We start from the raw sequence: 18427 nt of genomic DNA, 5'->3' as shown, positions 1-18427 counted from the left end.
AATTAGATTTTGATTTGATTTGATTTGATTATTAAGGCCAAATCTGATGATGACTGAATTGAATGCTCCGAAATGACAGTGTTACAAGGTTTGTGTGACATCAATAATCTAGTACCTTGCATTTATTCCAAATGGTGAAATGATCAGCTTTTTTGTTTTTAAATGCAGACTCTTTTACAGAATGTTATCATCTCTTTTGACTGATTTGTGTTTTCAGTGCCTTTGACTGGATTAACGTTTGTAAATAAGCTTTATTTAAATGCTTTGACTGTAGTTTTATGCATCAGGAGAGCGGAACCCCCTGGGGTTTTACTGCTACCGTATTGATCGACTTGATCAATACCTGTTATTTACACCTAGAGAATCCAAATTTGGAGGGAGGGGGGCAGGGGAGAGAGTAACTAAGAAAGAAAGGGGATAGTGGGGGGTGAAGAAAATAGACAGAGAAAAAAAGGGGGGATAGTGGGAGGGAGAGAAAGAGGGAGGGAGCTTGAGAAAGAAAGAGAGATGGTGGTACATAGAAGTCAGTTGCAGTGTCTGACTCTAACCTAGTGACAAAATAGATGTAGGCCTATTTTTGCTGTATAATATTTGGTGAAAAAGCTCTTGTCTGCTTTTTTTGTGTGTGTGTGTGTGTGTGTGTGTGCGCGTGCGCACGTGCGTGCCAGAGCCAAGCCTTTGATTGCTCAACTCTGGAAGCTCTTCACTCAGGGTTATGGCTGTGAGGTTTTAAATCTTCACGTATCCAATAACAGGAGGAGCTCTTCCTAGTTTCCTTTCCAGCCTGACGTGGTTCAGTGATTGTTTCTGAACTGACTGACTGTGCTACTACCATTCCTTAAAACACCACCAGTTCTTTCTCACTCTAGCCGAGCACGTCTTTACAGAATTGCTGTAACCCCTCAAAGAGGAGCTGAAGTACACTACCATGCAAAAGCCTGGAATCCCTTATTAGAGTAATGCTAATGTTGAGCTTTACTGTGATCAGCTGGCGCACACTGTCATCATATACACTTCTGGGAGTACTGTGGATTCCATCAGTATTTCTGTAACAGTGATCAACTACAGGTTTCATTATATTACACAGCATAATTACACCTTTAATGAGATGCAGTGTTGAACTTATCATTTACAGTTGAACTCCTAGTTTTTGGTTGTTGATTTTCTAATTTGGTAATACTGTTTGTGAGAATAAACATGATGTTTATTAAAGTATTGTGTTTTATACCCACACACACACAACTGCTATGTTCAAATGTATTCTAATGAATGCACAAATGCACACTGACAACATGCCTAGTAGCAGGCTTAATGGCTAAGGTGGGCATGAGGTGGGGACATAAACATCCTGGCCACTAATAATGCTCAAACAATGAATAAGCAGTTGTCCCGTCCCAATACTTTTGACTTTTGTCCTGTGTGTGTGTGTGTGTGTATATATATATATATATATATTATTGAAACAAACCTGGCAAAATGAACAAACCACCAACCCCTTCCGTAAGCCTTGTAGCAAACAAAGTGTCTGAGTCACCACTGTCCGTCAGCTGTTTACTTTCTTTAATGCTGACTGAGGGAGTTGGTTGTTTCGTACTGTTAATGGAAGTTGGGTTTGGAAGCTTTCTAATTCAGCTGCGCAAATGCATTAACACTGATGCTGTTTAAATGCAGCATAGGGAAATACATATGGAGCATATCAGACAGCCCTGTATTAACATAGTAACAAGTGATATGCAAAGTTTACACCAAGACCTGATATCACACATGTAACCCCAATATCCAAATATCAGGGATACATACCTACCCTTTGTTGAGTAGAGTTCCTTTCTTGAATTCCTTTCTATTCAGTGTCCACCAGATGAGAATGGGTTCCCCTTTTGCTCTACACAAGTAGCCTAAATTTGACTGAGTAGTGTATATAGCTGGCCTGTTGTCCATGAGAGAACTGGAGCTTACCTTAAGTAAACTTAACCATATTGAACACAACCTAGGCTTAGGCCTACAATGTTAGGTGTGGCTGGTAGTTTGTGTAGCATATTCTCCTTGAGTATTGCATCGACAAATTTGGGGATAACGTCATACATCAGTCTTGCTCACTTTACTTTCTCTAGCTTATCAAGGTACGGACAATGCTGTTTCTGCCTGCCAGTAATCTTGTATGCAAGCTTATATGTTGAGGCAGAGCTATACAGCATATTTGGTGAAGCCCAAACATTTAAGCCTTAGTTTAGCCACTGTTCTTCTTAAACTGACGTTGGGGCAACACTACATTTATAACCTATTGAGTCACAGCATGGTTAGTATACTTTCACTATACTGTTTCTATACATCACTATTATTTGTGTGTATTAAGGCAAAAGGGTTTGGTAGACCCCCTACCCTGCACGTTACTGTTTATCCTTCTCCCAACCCACCCAATCCAGCTGTTCATCGACACAATAAGCCCTTCCTGAGTTGAAGATGTTAAGTATGTTAAAGCAGAAAACCACCACTCCATGTTGGAGTAGGGAACCACTGCTCTACAGTAATGGAGCCCCATCCAGTACCTTTGGGATGAGCTGGAGTGGCGTACCTCACCAGTACCTCAACTCAGTGCTTAATGCTGTAGTGGCTGAATGCAGTCACATCCTCACAGCAATGTTCCAACATCTAGCGGAAAGGCCTCTCAGAAGAGTAGACAAACTGAACTGAACGAGCAGGTGTCCACATACTTTTGAACATACACCGTACTCGTCAGTACCTTCACTGGTCCATGATTGCTGGTCTCCACGATTGCATACGTGAAGGGCTGATCATGGGGAGGAGCTAAACGCGCAGCCCCGCCCACAGCCCCCAGAGAACATCGCGGTGGTGCTGCTCGCCGCCAGTCAGTGCACGGAGAAAGTGCTGCGAAGTGAGGGCGAGGCAGCTGCTCGGGTCTTCAAGCTTCAGGGTTGAAAATTAGGAGTTTGTATTTGGTTCAGCTCTGTTTTGAGGAGGCTCGCTGGGCGGAGCGAGCCGGGGGAGAAAGACAAACACGTCGTTTTGAGGAACTTCTTGAAGACAAACGACTGGAGAAGGTGAGCAGCTGATGCGACACAGTGTTTCTGATGTGCGTTAAAGCGGCAGTCCGCTCAAGTGCTGGGGCACCGAGGAGGCAGGTGGCCATATGGAAGCTGAACTGGACTCCACTGTACAGCCTGTTGAGTCCTTGCCTGTAAGGCAGCATAAACACTCCCGTATTTCCAGTCCCGGACTGCAGACTGGCTCATTCCGCAGCCTAGAGCTCAGCTGGGGTGTTTTTCTACTTGGCGAGAGCTGCTGTGGTGCTCCAGTCGTTTATATTCACACAGGGTGTGGACCCTTAAGCTTAAGCAATAGTGTCTAGTGTACTGCTTAACTCCTGCCAGGCCTTTATCGCCTAAAGGGGAGGAAAAAAACAAACACTATGTGCATATATGAGGTGGTACATGGTGGTATATGTCATCATGATGGTGAGAAAAGACTATTAAAGCTGATGCATTTCCACTAAATCAAGCGTTTGGTTTTCTCGTGGAAGCACTGAAGCACTGGAGCACTGTAGATGGTCCAGCAGACTGAGATATTTGCTGTTCTTTCCTCATGGTGTACCTTTAATACATTTAATACAGTTAGATGTTTATAGATGAAATATCTTTAGCAGATTGGCTTTAATAACAACTTTGCTATGTTTTTTTTTTTTGGTTCCTTTTTTTAAACATCTAGGTGCAGCAGCCACCTGCAGTCACTGATTGATTATTTCCTACCCAGGCATCCCGTGAAATACCAAACCTCCTATTTTAATGAGTGTGTTCACTCTGAAAGAGTGTGTAAGGCGTGTCACATCCTGCTGAGACCTTCATCAGGTGTGGTTGAAGGACTTCCACACAACCTCCTAATGTTAATGTCAAATATTGTACGATATGAAGTTGGCGGAATGACCCACACTCCAGTTCCTCACTTTCAGAGTTACAAGACTTACACATTAGCCATTTTATGGGTGGGCTAATTAATTAGAAGACTGCATAATTAGCTCCAGCCATTAATTGTTCTGGTCCCTGTCTGTATGAGTTCCATCAATATGGGCTTCCTTTGGGCGGCCTGGTTTCTTACCACCTCCCACAATGCACATGGTAGGTGAGTTAACATAAATTGCCCCTAGGTGTGAGGGAATGGGTGTGAGTGCTTCCCTGTGTATGTCTAAGGGGTATTCCTACTTTGGGCCCCAATGATTCCAGGTAGGCTGCTGGCCCACCACTACCCTGATTAGGAAGTAGTGAATACGAAAATGTTTGGATGGATGGATCACCAGTGTTTTCAATCTATCTTAATTCTATATGTCTCATCTGTATCACATGATTGATTACCCAGGCCAATCAGACCCCAGATGCATTAATATATAGACGTGGAGCAGTAACTGATGCATGCGTTTACTGACTTCCATTATAAGTGTTTCTATTATAAGATATAGATATGATACAAGCCAAAGGTTTAAGAGCTTAAAGAGAGTGGTGCTTAGTGGTAATCACTTCCAGTGATAGACTGTGATGTTGGTAAGGAATAAGGGTGTATAGCGTAAGGCCAGTCTTGCAATTTACAGTCTGTTACGCCTAGTGTTGCATAGTCGCCCCTGCGGTAGCTGGTACAGCCAAGCTGTGTAAACGGTAGCATGTTTAAAGTGTTTTTATAAACACACACCAGCAGTGTCGACACACCATTGTCGTCCAATCCAACCATGATTTCATGAGTTGAAAGATGTAAAAAAGTCAGAATGTCGCAGAAATGCTGGTTAATTTTTAGTTGTTTCACTGCAAACAGAACAGTGAGAGATACAGAATAATACCGAGAGTGGAGGAAGAAGGGAAAGCCAACAAAACTACCATTACCAGGTGGTACTCACTTGTGATGGGCTCCAAGTGACTCAGCAGTCTGGTGTGCTGCCAGTACGGCCCAGGGAGTGCGAGTTCAAATCCTGAGCCATGCTTCTGCTTTGCAATCAGCAGCCGGAGTCCGAGAGAGCAGAATTGATAGGCTCTGTTAGGTGCATGTAACTGAAAAGATGTGTCCTTACCCTCCTAATATTGGGAACATTGCTAGTGGTAGGGGGAGCTACGAACAGGTGGGGAACTGGCACTACCAAATTAGAAAACATTACGTAAATACATTATGTTCATCAGTCTTCATCCACCTTGCGAATTCTCGTATCGTGCCGCGTTTCTCTGTACAACGGCGTCCACTGAACAGTGATGTACGTACTGTGACAGTTTGGCACAAATACACGTACCGTTACGCTCCTACAATGCTGGCCGATATGACCTCAAATCAGTATCACTATTGATTAAACATTTTACCTCAGTTACGATTAATGAATAATTATAGAAGCTGCTGGAGATGCTCAGTTGTCTCAGAGTTTGAATTCTGGCTTCCATGTTGTATGTGACTACACACAAGAGTTGTGTGTAGTTATGAGAGTGAACTAAAGCGTGGACTTACAAATAAGCACATGTAGAGTTTAAGGACTAAAGACCAAAATAGTAGTTTTACAGGAGAAGGAAAAAAAACCTTCTTAACTTTTAATGAATGTCAAAATAACATAAAATAAAATTTGTAAATAATTTGAGCATGATGACCTTGTGAAACAATATGAAGGGCAGCTGATTTTGTTAGGATGTCTTCCTGTGTTGTACAGAGATGCTTGCGTGTGTGTGTAAATTTGCTGACCAATGCTCTGGCTTCTGTCTTTTGTGGTCTGGATGCTTTGTGCTGAGCTTGTCTCCACGGAAACGAGCCCTAATCAGGGAAAAAGCCTCACTCAGCGTCTTTGAATTACAGATTTCACAGAGGGAGGGAGGGAGCGAGAAAGAGGAGAGGAAGAGGGAAAAAAGAGAGGGAGGGGAGATAAAGTGAAAGTCAAAGAGAGGCAGGAAAACGAGAGAGAAAAAGACAAATGGAGAAGAAGTGACGAATGGAGAGAGGGAGAGGGGAAAAAAGAAGGATATATATGGATGTGAACTGTCCACATTAATGATCCATTACTCAGGCAGTCCTGTTGTCCAAGACACTTTAGTGTTTTCCTTGTTCTAACACACACACCCCCACACACACACACTTCAAACTCAGGAGGAGCTTCTTAAAGCTGTAGTCAGCCAAGGCATGTTTAATGTCTGAGATAGGCTTCCAGCTTTGTCCTGGAGCTGCTAGGCTAATGTAGGTAACAAATTAAGACCTGCCTAAATGGTTTCAGACACAGTACGACACATTATTAATCATGAACATAAGTATATACCATAGCTAAAGGAAGTATCACGAGCCACCCTGACGCTTGAACTTGTCTCCAGTGTGTCCAGTTTTATAGATATTTTAACTGACCAGGGTAAAAAGGAAACTGAAGGAAATGGGTAGGGGGGACTTTAATTAGATGGTTAGTTGGATTAGGTGTGTTGGAAGGGGTGTGCAATTTATAGTAAAAACATTTCAATATCATGATATTTAATGGCATATTACATTATGATTGTACATGATAATTTGACACTCTGCATAAATATGCATAATTGCAGTTAATACGTAAAATAATATGAAAAGATTGCTGGTTCGAATCCTGATCATGCTCCTAGCCATCGCCTGGGCCCTGAAAGAGCTCTCTCCAGGGTGGGTAGATGGCACTTTCTCTCCATATCATATCAGTGCAATGCTGGCCAATGAATCGGAGCATGCTGATTGTCCAGTGACTTTGCACCGGTGGCAGTTGGGGGGTAGGGAGATGCTGTCTGGCTGTGCATGTGTCAAAGGAGGCATGTGGTGTTCTCCACCCATCCAGTGTCAGGAAAGGGGCATAGGGGGAGAATATGTATGGGTTGGGTAATAAATCAAATAAATAAATAAATGGTCATGTTTTCCAACTCTACGTGTTCGCCCTGCAAAATAACAGTATATACAGGGCAAGGCTACTCCACTGTCCTAATGTCCTGTTCCTTTATTCTCTCACCCTCCGGACCTCTAGATGGCGTCAGTGAATGACCCCCGCCAGCAGACGCAAGCGCAGAAGGATGCTGCAGATCAGAACTTCGATTACATGTTTAAACTTCTCATCATTGGCAACAGCAGCGTGGGAAAGACCAGCTTCCTGTTCCGATACGCCGATGACTCCTTCACCTCGGCGTTCGTCAGCACTGTGGGCATCGATTTCAAAGTGAAAACCGTGTACCGCAACGAGAAACGCGTCAAACTCCAGATCTGGGTAGGTAGGACTGATGGGAATTGTAGTTTTTCTGTGGTTTAATGCTGGTAGGTGTAGTTAGTAGCCTGTCAGATATGGCTAGTAGTTATGGTGGAGGTAGGAGTGGGAGTGATGGGAGTTGTAGTCCATATATCATTGCCTGGTGCTGGCATTTGTAGTTCCTAGGTGACAAAAAGGGGATGCATTTTGTGGTTAAAACATGAATAAAAATATTCTTCTTCTAAACTTCTAAAGTGCTTTTTCCAATCAGAGCATATGTCCATAGCTAGCTAACAATTTGAGCTGCCAGTTTTCAGATACCAAAATGGTGTAGTTTAGTGGGGAACAACACTGTGCTCATCATGGTAGTCCAGGGTTCGATTCCCTGATTTTGCTCATATTTATAATTAAGGATGTATATTGTGTCAGACTCCAAAACCTTCTGTAGAACACAACAGAAGACTGCAATATGCAAATGAGCCCACTGACCAATCCCATTGCCATTTTACTGGATTAATAATGCTGGACAGTATTTACTTGTGGTCGTTTTTGATGTATTACTCACAATTTCTGTATGCAGCAGTACAATCACAAAAAAAGTACTGCTCGATTTACTCTGTGTTTGAGCAGACTGGTTGGGGTGAGTCACGTCAGTACACATGCTGCGTTATTTTTTTAGTGGGACAGTATGTGAACACTCAGTGGGGAGTACTAACAGAATGAATGAATAAATAAATAAATAAATAAATGGAAAAAACCTAAATAATTGACATGGGCAAGATTACATTGATTAGAGGTTGCCAGCCGTAATCACAATACTAGCATTTTGTCCATATCATGCTGCCCTTTTTTACTGATGTATTGTTTTTGCTTACCAGAGTTGGGGTCAATCTAATTCCAGTGAAATGCTATTAAGGAAATGAGTCACAATTAATTTGTTCCCTAATGGAGCACTGGCATGGTAGTGCAGTCTATTCTGGCACAGCCTCCTCCGATCCATGATGACTTACACGCTCCCTTGAGCCGTTACATTACCCTAGCCCGGCCCGGATACATTAATAAAATAACACAGTTCCATTCTAGTCACTTTCTGTTGAAAATGAATAATTCCAGTTATCAATTAATAAAATGTACAGCTCTGAAAGGTGGATTATGATGTGAGAGAACCAGATAGACCAGAAGTGAAACTGCAGAGGCTTGTTTGAGGTTCGTTTTGCTGTATTGATTTTGGGAATGACTGTGAAGCACTTATGATGACGTCTGTTTGTGTATATTTATGTTTCAAATACAGAACGAGACAGACTAGGTGTGGATGTGAAAGAGAAAGAGAGGGAGGAATTGCATACAGGATAGAGCTCCTACTATTGATTAATTCAATAATCAATTAATATAATAATTTTTTGATAAAAAATTGAATGTCAGTTTTTTTTTTTATGTTTATTTTCCCCCTAAAGGTCAAACAATAAGTATGGACTTAACTGGGCCATAATAAAGTACATGGAGCCCTTCAGACATTTCAGTATACTTTACAAGTAAAAATAGCTAGTACCCAACTGTTTACTATACTTTTAGAGGGAAACTACTGTAATATACATTTGCTGGACAATACTATACTTACATAATGCAGCAGTCTGTTGTTTACACTTTAAATTCACAGTAAAATACTGTCAGCTTACTTCCCAGACAGTTCTTTACAACAACTTTACTGTTTAGTTAGTTAATGAAAGCCAGCCACTTTCCAAGCTCTGCTAATGACAGCTAATTACTGTAAAATCCAGTATTTTAACCTCTTTGATAAGAAACCAGACCGGTATGTACCAGAGATCTCCTGAGAGATTTTTTAATTGATTTATTAATTAGAGTAGAATATTGCTTGATATTATTGCTCATTAAACCTGAGTAAACTTACTGTAAGAGTAGAAGACCTACTAACATACTCTACATGTTCCATTTCTTTGTGGACACCCTTTCTATGCACCAGTAAAATTCAGCTACTTTAATTTGCACCCATTGCTGACACTGCTGTGCAAATGCGCACACACAGCTTGCCCTGTGCCTGTGGAGAAGTACTGCCAATAGAATAGGGCCAGAGCCAAGTCAGGCGCAGGCTAAAGGGGTGTAAAGCCCTCCAACTGCGTTCCAAAATGATGGTGCTCCATCCAATATGTTTAAGAATTGGGGGATGAGGTGAGGTGGTGATCATCCAATCTTGACCTCACTAATGGTCTCAAGAACGTAATACACACCCATACACACAAGCCCATACAAACTGAAACACACTGGAGTCTAGAAACGTCTTGCTAATCTGGTTCTCTGGCCTGGAGACATTTTTTGCCATCGGTAATGGGGGTGTGTGTGCGCGTGTGTGTATTAAATCGATAACGTAACGTAATCGATGCACAAATTGCAAATGCTAAAATGTTAAAAAACCACAACCACACAGATGTAGAAGGGAGTGTGTTATTTGTGGGAAGAGGCACTGAAGGGAATATTCCCTCTAGGTGCAGAGCAGTGGGTTGTGTTACTAGTATAGTGCAGTCTTTGCTTTCTGTAGGGTGGTACTCGTGTTCTTAAGTACTCCGTTAACCACATTACTGAAAGTGCTACTCGAGTATTCGTCATAGTACAGAACAGAAAGCCAGGGGGATAATATACAGGCCAACAATTCAGTGAAACTAGAAACCACTTTAATGGGGCTATAAAGTGTAGCAATTTCTCATGTGCTGTATATGTAGTTTGCCTCTATTTTACAGTTTAACATGGAGCAACAGCAGACATGGCTTTTGTTCATAGCTGTAGTAGCATAATTATCTGAGCAGTACACCAGATTAACACATGGCTATGGGAGCTGTTTAGCTCAAAAATGCGTACATGAGTACACCTGATAGTTTGGTCAGAGTGAGGTCAGATCAAATTCTTACCACAATCAAACTGCTCCAGAGGCCATCTCCTCTTGGTGGTCTCTGTGTGGGTGTCTTGGTCCGCATCCGAGTGTGAGTACTGTGTTCAGACCTGCCCAAACCAATTGCTTTAAAGGTGAAAATGAACCAATTTAACTAGATTTAAAAATGCAGGCATGAAACTCCCGGCTTACTAGCAAAACAAGCATGTTAAGTTCTAAGGGATAAGAAGACGAGAACCCCAGGGCCCTGACGAAAAATAAAGTGAAAATGCTTTTGGGTTTAATACTAGTCTTTTAAACTGGACTTGGATTCATGCACCTGTTGCTAGTTTTCATTCATTGTTAGCAGTGTTATCATTTCCTTAGGAGGCACACTATGGCCAGTGCTTGACCATGTCTTGCTGTGTGTGTGTTTTGGAGGTGTGTTTCCAGGGTGTGGAGGATTCCGAGACTTGGGTAAGGTTTTGCCCTCACTGACTGAGTGTCGTTTTAGAGTTGCTTAATGATAAGCTTAAGTGGGCCTGCAGTGCTGCTTCAGTGTAATCCACTCAGGGGAGTGGATGTGTGGGTTTTCCCTCTTATTCTTACTCACAATGTGTGAAACTGACCTGTGAACAGCAGTGTGTGTGCGTGTTTATAAGAGCATACTGGTTTACTTAAGGGGCATGAATGTAGTTTGACTTAGCATTGACTCAGTACAGTATTCTGAGAGAAAGTCAACATTGCACATTACGTTACATCCAACATGAGTAATAAGTGGCACATGCGTATGCTGTGGGATTTCTCAACAGTTTTGTGAGTATTGTGTAAATTAAGTCAGATCACTGTTTCTTCTGTAAAGCTTATAAGGCCAGTGAGAATTTTCCTCCTTCTGTGATTTATATATCAAACTTTAATCATAATTGATTAAAGAATGATCACATTCTTGATTAAATAATTGATTAAAAAATGACCACACAAAATGCCAAATGATGATTATTACAGTATTTATCTTGGGATTATAAGTTAAATATTGTGTGGTAACTGCACATTCTTGAGGAAATAAGTTATTTAAATGTCATTATTTAGATAACATAAGTCATTATTTCAACATAATAGATCATTACTTTGCGGGAAAATTCGTTTCTTTAATATGGTCAATATTTTGAGAGCAAAAGTCATAAAAAAGAAGATTTTTATAGAGCTGTGTGTATACAAACACACACACGTAAGCAGATAAGAATTATCAACATTTCCATTTAGGCTGTAAGTCATTGTAGTGTAAATGTGTGTGTTTGTACTGAGCAGCTGCTAGAGCTCATCTCTGCTGAAAGAAGGGGATGTGGTTTTGTCTGTAGCCACCCATTAGCTCGCTCGCTCTCTCTCACACATACACACACACTGTTAACGCTAGAACCTACAAATGACGGGTCAAGGCTGTCTAAGTGAGGGCGAGACCTTACAGTGTCATGGAAACCAATTAGTGGTTGCTTAGTTACCACACTGCTAGTAAAGCTGCCTTTCTAGCCTGTGTTTGCACTCAAGTTATTAGCGTTTTTGTCCCGTGTGCTAATGAGACCCTTTTTCTGCCGGATGGACAGGCACGGCCAGGTCAGTCTCACTTGACGCTCCCTGTGGTTATAAAAACAGCTTGAAAACAGTCTGTCTGTTTGATCTTGACATCATGTGATCTCCATAATGTTGTTGATAAAGAACAGCCAGAGGTAAACACGAGCAGAGAGCAAACATACCTGACGAAAGACAAACTGGTAGCAACTAACACTGATATGAAGTAACGTGTAGTTGCTTACCCGCAGATTTATTATGTATAAAATTTAATTGTGGTGAGACATGTCTTCTTCATTGTTAACAGATTATGAAGATCAGACAGTATTATTTGAACTGAACGTATTATTTGACAATTTGTAGTCAATGACTGACTGATTACTGATAGCAGTCAGTAAAGCCTGTTTATCTCACCTTACCTTACCTGTTACCCTTTTTAATTTTTGACCACATTAAAATATATTTGGCCGTACTAATCAGAATCCTGCCCTCCTTAAACTCAGTATCTGATTTCACATTGGTCGAATCCCCTTGCTCCACAGACTTCGTAGGACCTTCCTGTAATACTGAGTCGCTCAGGCTAAGTGGTGTGGTGTTCCTCCAGTGTCTGTTAGAATCTAATGTGACTGTTCTGGCCCGCTGTAGGACACTGCAGGTCAGGAGAGGTATCGCACCATTACTACAGCCTACTACAGAGGAGCCATGGGCTTTCTGCTGATGTACGACATCACTAACCAGGAGTCGTTCTACGCTGTACAAGACTGGTGAGGCCAGTCTTAACGATAACTATAAATAAAATCTGATGTTGGTTTTATTATATTGTGTTTTGTTGCAATTTTACAAAAGCAGAAAGCCACTCAAGGTTGTACGCTGTGACTTTACCACAGTTGCATGCAGTAAGTGGGTTTTATTCTGCTTCAAATGTGGTAAACTGGTAAAATTACAATAAGGGTGGTCCCTGTGTCTTATTTCTTTTATTTTTATCATTATAATGTTACTTATATTATACTATCTCTCTCACATTCATTTATTCATACATGCATTCATACATGCATACGTTCATACACACGCACACACACACACACACACACACACGCATATATATATAATATTTAGCTTTAATTCAAGTTAGTTTAGTCAAAAATCAAAATAAAAAATAAAAAAAATCGCAATCCCCCAATTTTTAATCGCATTTTTGTGACATATTTAATATGTTTATATTTGAGTGTGTGCATGTGCGTGTATCTCAGGGCAACTCAGATTAAGACGTACTCATGGGACAATGCTCAAGTGATTCTGGTGGGGAACAAGTGTGATCTGGAGGATGACAGACTGGTGGCCACAGAAGACGGACAGAGACTAGCTAATGAATTAGGTGAGTTTAACCTGCATGCACACGGACACTTTACACTTACAGATGAATCACGATCAGTCTGCACTTTTAGTGTGTTGCAAAACTACATGCAGTAATGTGTGTTTAATATTGTGCTAATCTTTCAAAGTATTGTAATAATACATCAATGGCTGAAACACAACCTTGTATCTTCACAATAGTAATGGAAGTTAATGTAAAAAGATTTTGTAGTGAAATTGACTTAACAAGGACTTGAACGAATCATCATGAAATGTTAACAAAATGAGTAACCAGCATTTTTAATCAAATTTATAAAATTATGCAAAAATAAATAAAAATGACAAAAATATTTATTTTTGCAATATTACCCAGTCCTACAAGGAGATCCTTTAAGTATGCAGCTGAGTGTGTTCATCAGGCTGTGTTACATACTGTAAGAGGGAGCAGTAAGTAACACAAGAAGTCATTATCGTTAGCACTGACAGTTCAGGCCAGGTCAATTGTAATTAATGATTTCTTTAAAGTAAGTAATTGAGTTAAATTGAGTAATGGTGACGCATAAAACTCTCATCAAATAAACTTTTACTGTCTGGCCAAAACTGCACTCGATAGCACTTTCTGCCCTGATTCATTCTCTCTCTTTTTTACTATTCACTGATTGGCTGCATTTGGCTAATTTCATGTGAGGATAAAGTTCAAGTTCATTTTGTGTCACTTGATCATGGCTCTTTTAAAGTAGTTTTTCAGAACAGGCTTGGGAACCAGTCAATTAATCAGCCTGCTTTGATACTGATCTCTATATTGTGTAATTTCTCCAGGGTTCCAGTTTTTCGAGGCAAGTGCTAAAGACAACATCAACGTGAAGCAGGTGTTTGAGCGGCTGGTGGACGTCATCTGCGACAAAATGAACGAAAGCATGGATGGAGAGCCCAGCCAACTGACCAATCACAAAGGCCCCAGCCTACAGGACACGCCCCCGGCGGGGCAGAGCGGCTGTTCATGTTAATAATCACTCACTCAACACACACACACACACACACACACACACACACACACACACACACACACACACACACCATGCATAGACGACATACACACAAGCATAGGCCAATGCACAGCTACATGCACTATGGCTGGACCACTCACTAGTAATCCCACAGAGACAAACCCTTACATACACTACCATTCAACAAAGGTGTTTTTCGTAATATATGCCTAATGTTTCAAAGCTCAAGGTAAATAAGTAGACAAAAACTACTAATTATCAGAGGAATAATGGTGTACAAAAGGCACGGTTCGATTTGCACTGCAGTTTGGACCTCAGGGTTCGGTACATGTTCAGTACAACAGGGGAAAACAAACTAAGGGACTGCCGCCATAACCCGAGGATCACTGGTTTGAATGGTCATGCCAAACCATGGCTGGAAACAAAACCACTGTTACCATAGTGATCCAGGTGGTGCCCTTGTGAAATTGCAGTATTTAACATGTAGTCGCCACGCAACTGCATGCACCGAACCGCGATCCCTGTACTGTGACTGTTCAGTATGAATACATGTACCATTACATTCTTAGTAATTACATTGAATTACACTGAATAACTGATTTCAGTTCCCAAAAATTAATAAAATTTTAATTAAATAAAGAATAACAATTTAAGATATTACTGTTTATAAAATAACAAAATTTATGTTAAAATATTGAATGGAAGTCTATGTCTATGCTCACAGTCTTTATTAAACACACACATGCAAACATACACTCAACAGATGTGTGAGCAAACTGGTATTAAACTGAGATCACTGGGTTCCATATTTTTATGTGTATCCTCCAGAAATATCTTTAGCTTCGTCACTATGAGCAGCCCTGTCACAATACTGTTTTAAGCATCTTAATCAGACTCCAAATTGCGTAGAATCTACATTACACAAGCAACCTCTTTAGGGACGAGGAAAAAAGGCACAGTGATGGGTGGATTTTCCTACAGGAGCGCACTTGCTAGTAAGCTAGCTTTGTAATGCAAACCACTGTTTGAGAAGTCAAAGCATAAAACCTACTCAAAAATCTCAGAATAATGGCTTTGTCTGGATTCAGCTTCAGGTTTAAAAGCTCTTGTATTTTGAGTAGCCCTTAGATTAGCAAGCCAGCAAACCAGCAGGGTAAGAGAATATGTAAACAGTACGTAGACTTGTTTGCTACATGATGCCTAGTTTGAACATATCAAGGAGGTTTGAGTTTTTATTAAAACTAAGAAATTGTAAAATGGTTTTTGGCTTGGGTGTAGGGTTCCTTAAAAACAGGTTATTTGGGGAAACAAGTATTTCTTATAAGGCGCCGTGCCAAAGAACCTCCTATTACTGCTATCTTAGCATCATTATATTTAAACAGCTGTATTTAAAAGTATTTTATTTTTCTCATAAAGGCTTTGGCTTATCCATTTTTGGGGGGTTGAAAAAAGGAATTTGTTTGGTCGCAGTTATTTCTGTGTTTACACTGATGTTCACAATGATGTTGACTTGATCGCTCGCCTCACCAAGGGCTTCTTTAAGAAAAACGTTAGCTAATACAGCAATAGAACGAACCTTAAGATGAAGTTGGTGTTGAGAATCACCCAAGGAGGAGCTTGTGAAGGCATGTTAAGAGTATTGAAACGGGTAGCTCTTTAATTTCTCATGGCCCAACACAGAGTAATCCACAATAGTGGACTGACTGTTTTTAGCCTACAACCCTACAGCAACTGAAAAGTGGCCAGTTGGCAAAGGGAACCTACTGATGGTCCACTGAACAGAATCAGAGATCTCTGATCTCTCAGAGAATTTTCAGCAGATTCAGCAGAATGGATGTTATGCTTTTCATTTTTTGGGAGGTCCAAACAATGACCCACTACTCAGCCTTTGTCAAACACATACAGACTATGTGTAAGTGGTTATGTACATTTTTGAATTTCTCATATTTCCTGAATTGGAGGCCTTCTCTGTAGAGCAAGTCTATAATAATGCTGCATACTAAACGCTGTTATGCCCCCATGTGGACACTGTATGTAACTGCTGAACATTTCTCTGCACTGGAGTCCACTGATTCAACATGATAATTAACTGATGGGTTTAATTATGTGTGCTGGATTAGGGACATCTGAAAGAATACTGTGCAAGTGCATGTATATATTTGTATGTGACTAGTGGATGCCATTCTGAAAACTTCCTCTACTCTGTGCCATTCATAAAGGGCTTTTTGACACAATGCAGTGTGAAGCATACTGTATTAACAATCCATTGACCTTGTTCTTGTATTTCCATGAAATTTACTCTCCAGCTCTGTTTTTATCGGTTGACATCAAACTAGACCAATATCCATCATAAAAAAAGTCCAACTGGGCAGGTACAGCGTGTATCATTAAACCTATGCTACGTGCAGAAACTCTGATCACATGTTTGTGCAGGACTACAGTAATAGAGGCAGTGTTGGCCCTCACTTCTACAATGTTTGTTTGCGGGCTTCGTTAAAGGAATACTTCAGTACTTTTCAATGTAATTTCTGTATGCTCCATCTTAAGCATGCTATTAATTAGGATGGATAACAAGTTTGACAAATTCTCCTGTACTTAGGAAAATAGGCCTAATGAAAGCTTGTTGACGTGAATAATAGTAGCAATAAGTCAATGGACAGTTGCTGCTGTTGAGAGTCAGCAGGTTTTTTTTGTTCTGTTCTATGTATAGGGAATAATCTATACTAATTAGGTATATGATGCAGATACTGAGGGTATAAATTAAGTTGAAAACCCTGAGGTTTTACCTTAAGATTAGGATTTCATTCTTTATTTCTGATTGCCCTGTGCCCACTTTCTCCCGTCTCCCGTTGGGTCAGGTTTCTTTTATTCAGTTAAGGGAAACCTTCAAGGACATGCTCTGTGGTAAGAAGGATTGTTTCAAAAGATAAGAGTCTAACGGAAGGTATTTATTTGTGTTTTTTTTTTTTTGTTGTTGTCCAATGTTGTCAATTTACTATGAAATGTACATAAAAATGACAGTTGTTTCACATAATATTTAAGTGTAGCAGACCCATACATAAAACATGTCCTTTGAATTGGCAGTTCATGAGTCACAATTCATGTTGGACTGATTTCAGCGTCTGTATTTTAATACAGACATAAAATATGAATGTATGTCTGTATGAAACAGACTGAGAGCTCAAAATAAATCCAAAGCTGCAAAGACAAATGACTGCAGTATGAATGAAATGGACAAACCAAATAAAGCAGAAAACAACAAAATAGTGTCCATCTTTTATTTTTTCGTACTTTAAAAGGAGGCTGGATTGATCAAAATTATATGTTGTTTTTTTTTGGAGGGGGGTGATTTTATTTTTTGTTTGTTTGTTTGGGTCATTACCATAACACAGAACAGACACTGGGTTTAACTCACACAGCGTTAGTGGGTTATATAAATGGTTTCTTCTGTTGGTTTTGTTTGTTTGGTTTTCAGTATGGTAAGCCATGTCATATTATATTATTTTTTTGTTAGTCTAACTGGACAGGATGCTTGAAACTGACACATTCGAACAATTACAAACTATCCAATTAAAAAAAAATCTATTAATACCTAAGCATATTTGCAGCATGCCTATTCTGGCATGTTTATTCCAACCTGTGTAGAGAAGATGACAAAAGTCACTTTTATTTACTTTTATTGCAAATTACTTTTATATCTTGCTAAAATTGGTTCTTATCAGAGATCACTAGTGATAAGAAGAGGAAAGTTTCCAACTGTAGCTTTAATGACAACTGACGTCACACATCCTGTGAGTGTTCTGAGAGGGTTTACTGGGGTGAATGTACTGAACGTTACAGATACAGATCCCTTATATATTAAGGTTTTTATTTAGGTAACACTTTCTGTAAGATATTTAACAGATTTTGTATGTATTTAACATATTTGTATATATGGATATACACTTAGAAAAGTATGTACTAAAAAAGAGAAAACACTTTTAACTTCCTATGAATTCAGAATTCACAGAAATTTAGGGTGCCCAGAGGTCCTCATTTGTTATATGAATTTATTAAATAGATTTAAAAAAAAAAACTAAAAACTTAAAAGTTGTAAAATGTCTGTGAATTACTCTTTTTTTACTGTTAAAGTAAAACTTAATTTGCTTAATTTGAATGAAAATGTAAAACATCTCATTTTAACTACACAATTTATTGAACTCAAACATCACATCATATTTTGACTTTGAGTTAAGGCCACATGATAAGTGCAGGTCATGTGGTAAACAAACATAGTTATTTACTCCATAGTCTTGTGTACAATGCTTTGCCACAAATGTCTGATTATAATATTAGTTTTAACATAAAACCACCAAACTTTAATATAGATTCACGATTTGTTTTGGAAAATACTGTTCTATTATTAGT

At 39.8% G+C, this 18427-nt stretch overlaps 1 protein-coding gene across 1 annotated transcript; it reads left to right on the top strand.

Annotated features, from left to right (window-relative positions):
* Positions 1-2881: 2881 nt before the first annotated feature.
* rab3da (RAB3D, member RAS oncogene family, a) lies at positions 2882-17284 on the top strand. The gene is made up of 5 exons (XM_072656815.1): positions 2882-3059; positions 6998-7234; positions 12306-12424; positions 12911-13035; positions 13833-17284. The coding sequence occupies exons 2-5, from the start codon at positions 6998-7000 to the stop codon at positions 14018-14020; spliced, it is 669 nt and encodes a 222-aa protein (XP_072512916.1). The 5' UTR covers positions 2882-3059; the 3' UTR covers positions 14021-17284.
* The last annotated feature ends 1143 nt before the right edge of the window (positions 17285-18427 follow it).

Source organism: Salminus brasiliensis, chromosome 15 (genome assembly GCF_030463535.1).
Source record: "Salminus brasiliensis chromosome 15, fSalBra1.hap2, whole genome shotgun sequence".
Lineage (NCBI taxonomy): Eukaryota > Metazoa > Chordata > Actinopteri > Characiformes > Bryconidae > Salminus > Salminus brasiliensis.
The sequence above is the reverse complement of the archived record's forward strand: the minus strand, read 5'-3'. Positions and strand labels throughout refer to the sequence as shown.

Coding starts and splice junctions, on each gene's coding strand:
- rab3da (XM_072656815.1), top strand. CDS start 6,998: ATGGCGTCAGTGAATGACCCCCGCCAGCAGACGCAAGCGCAGAAGGAT. Junction 7,235..12,305: donor GCGTCAAACTCCAGATCTGG/GTAGGTAGGACT, acceptor GGCCCGCTGTAG/GACACTGCAGGTCAGGAGAG. Junction 12,425..12,910: donor TTCTACGCTGTACAAGACTG/GTGAGGCCAGTC, acceptor CGTGTATCTCAG/GGCAACTCAGATTAAGACGT.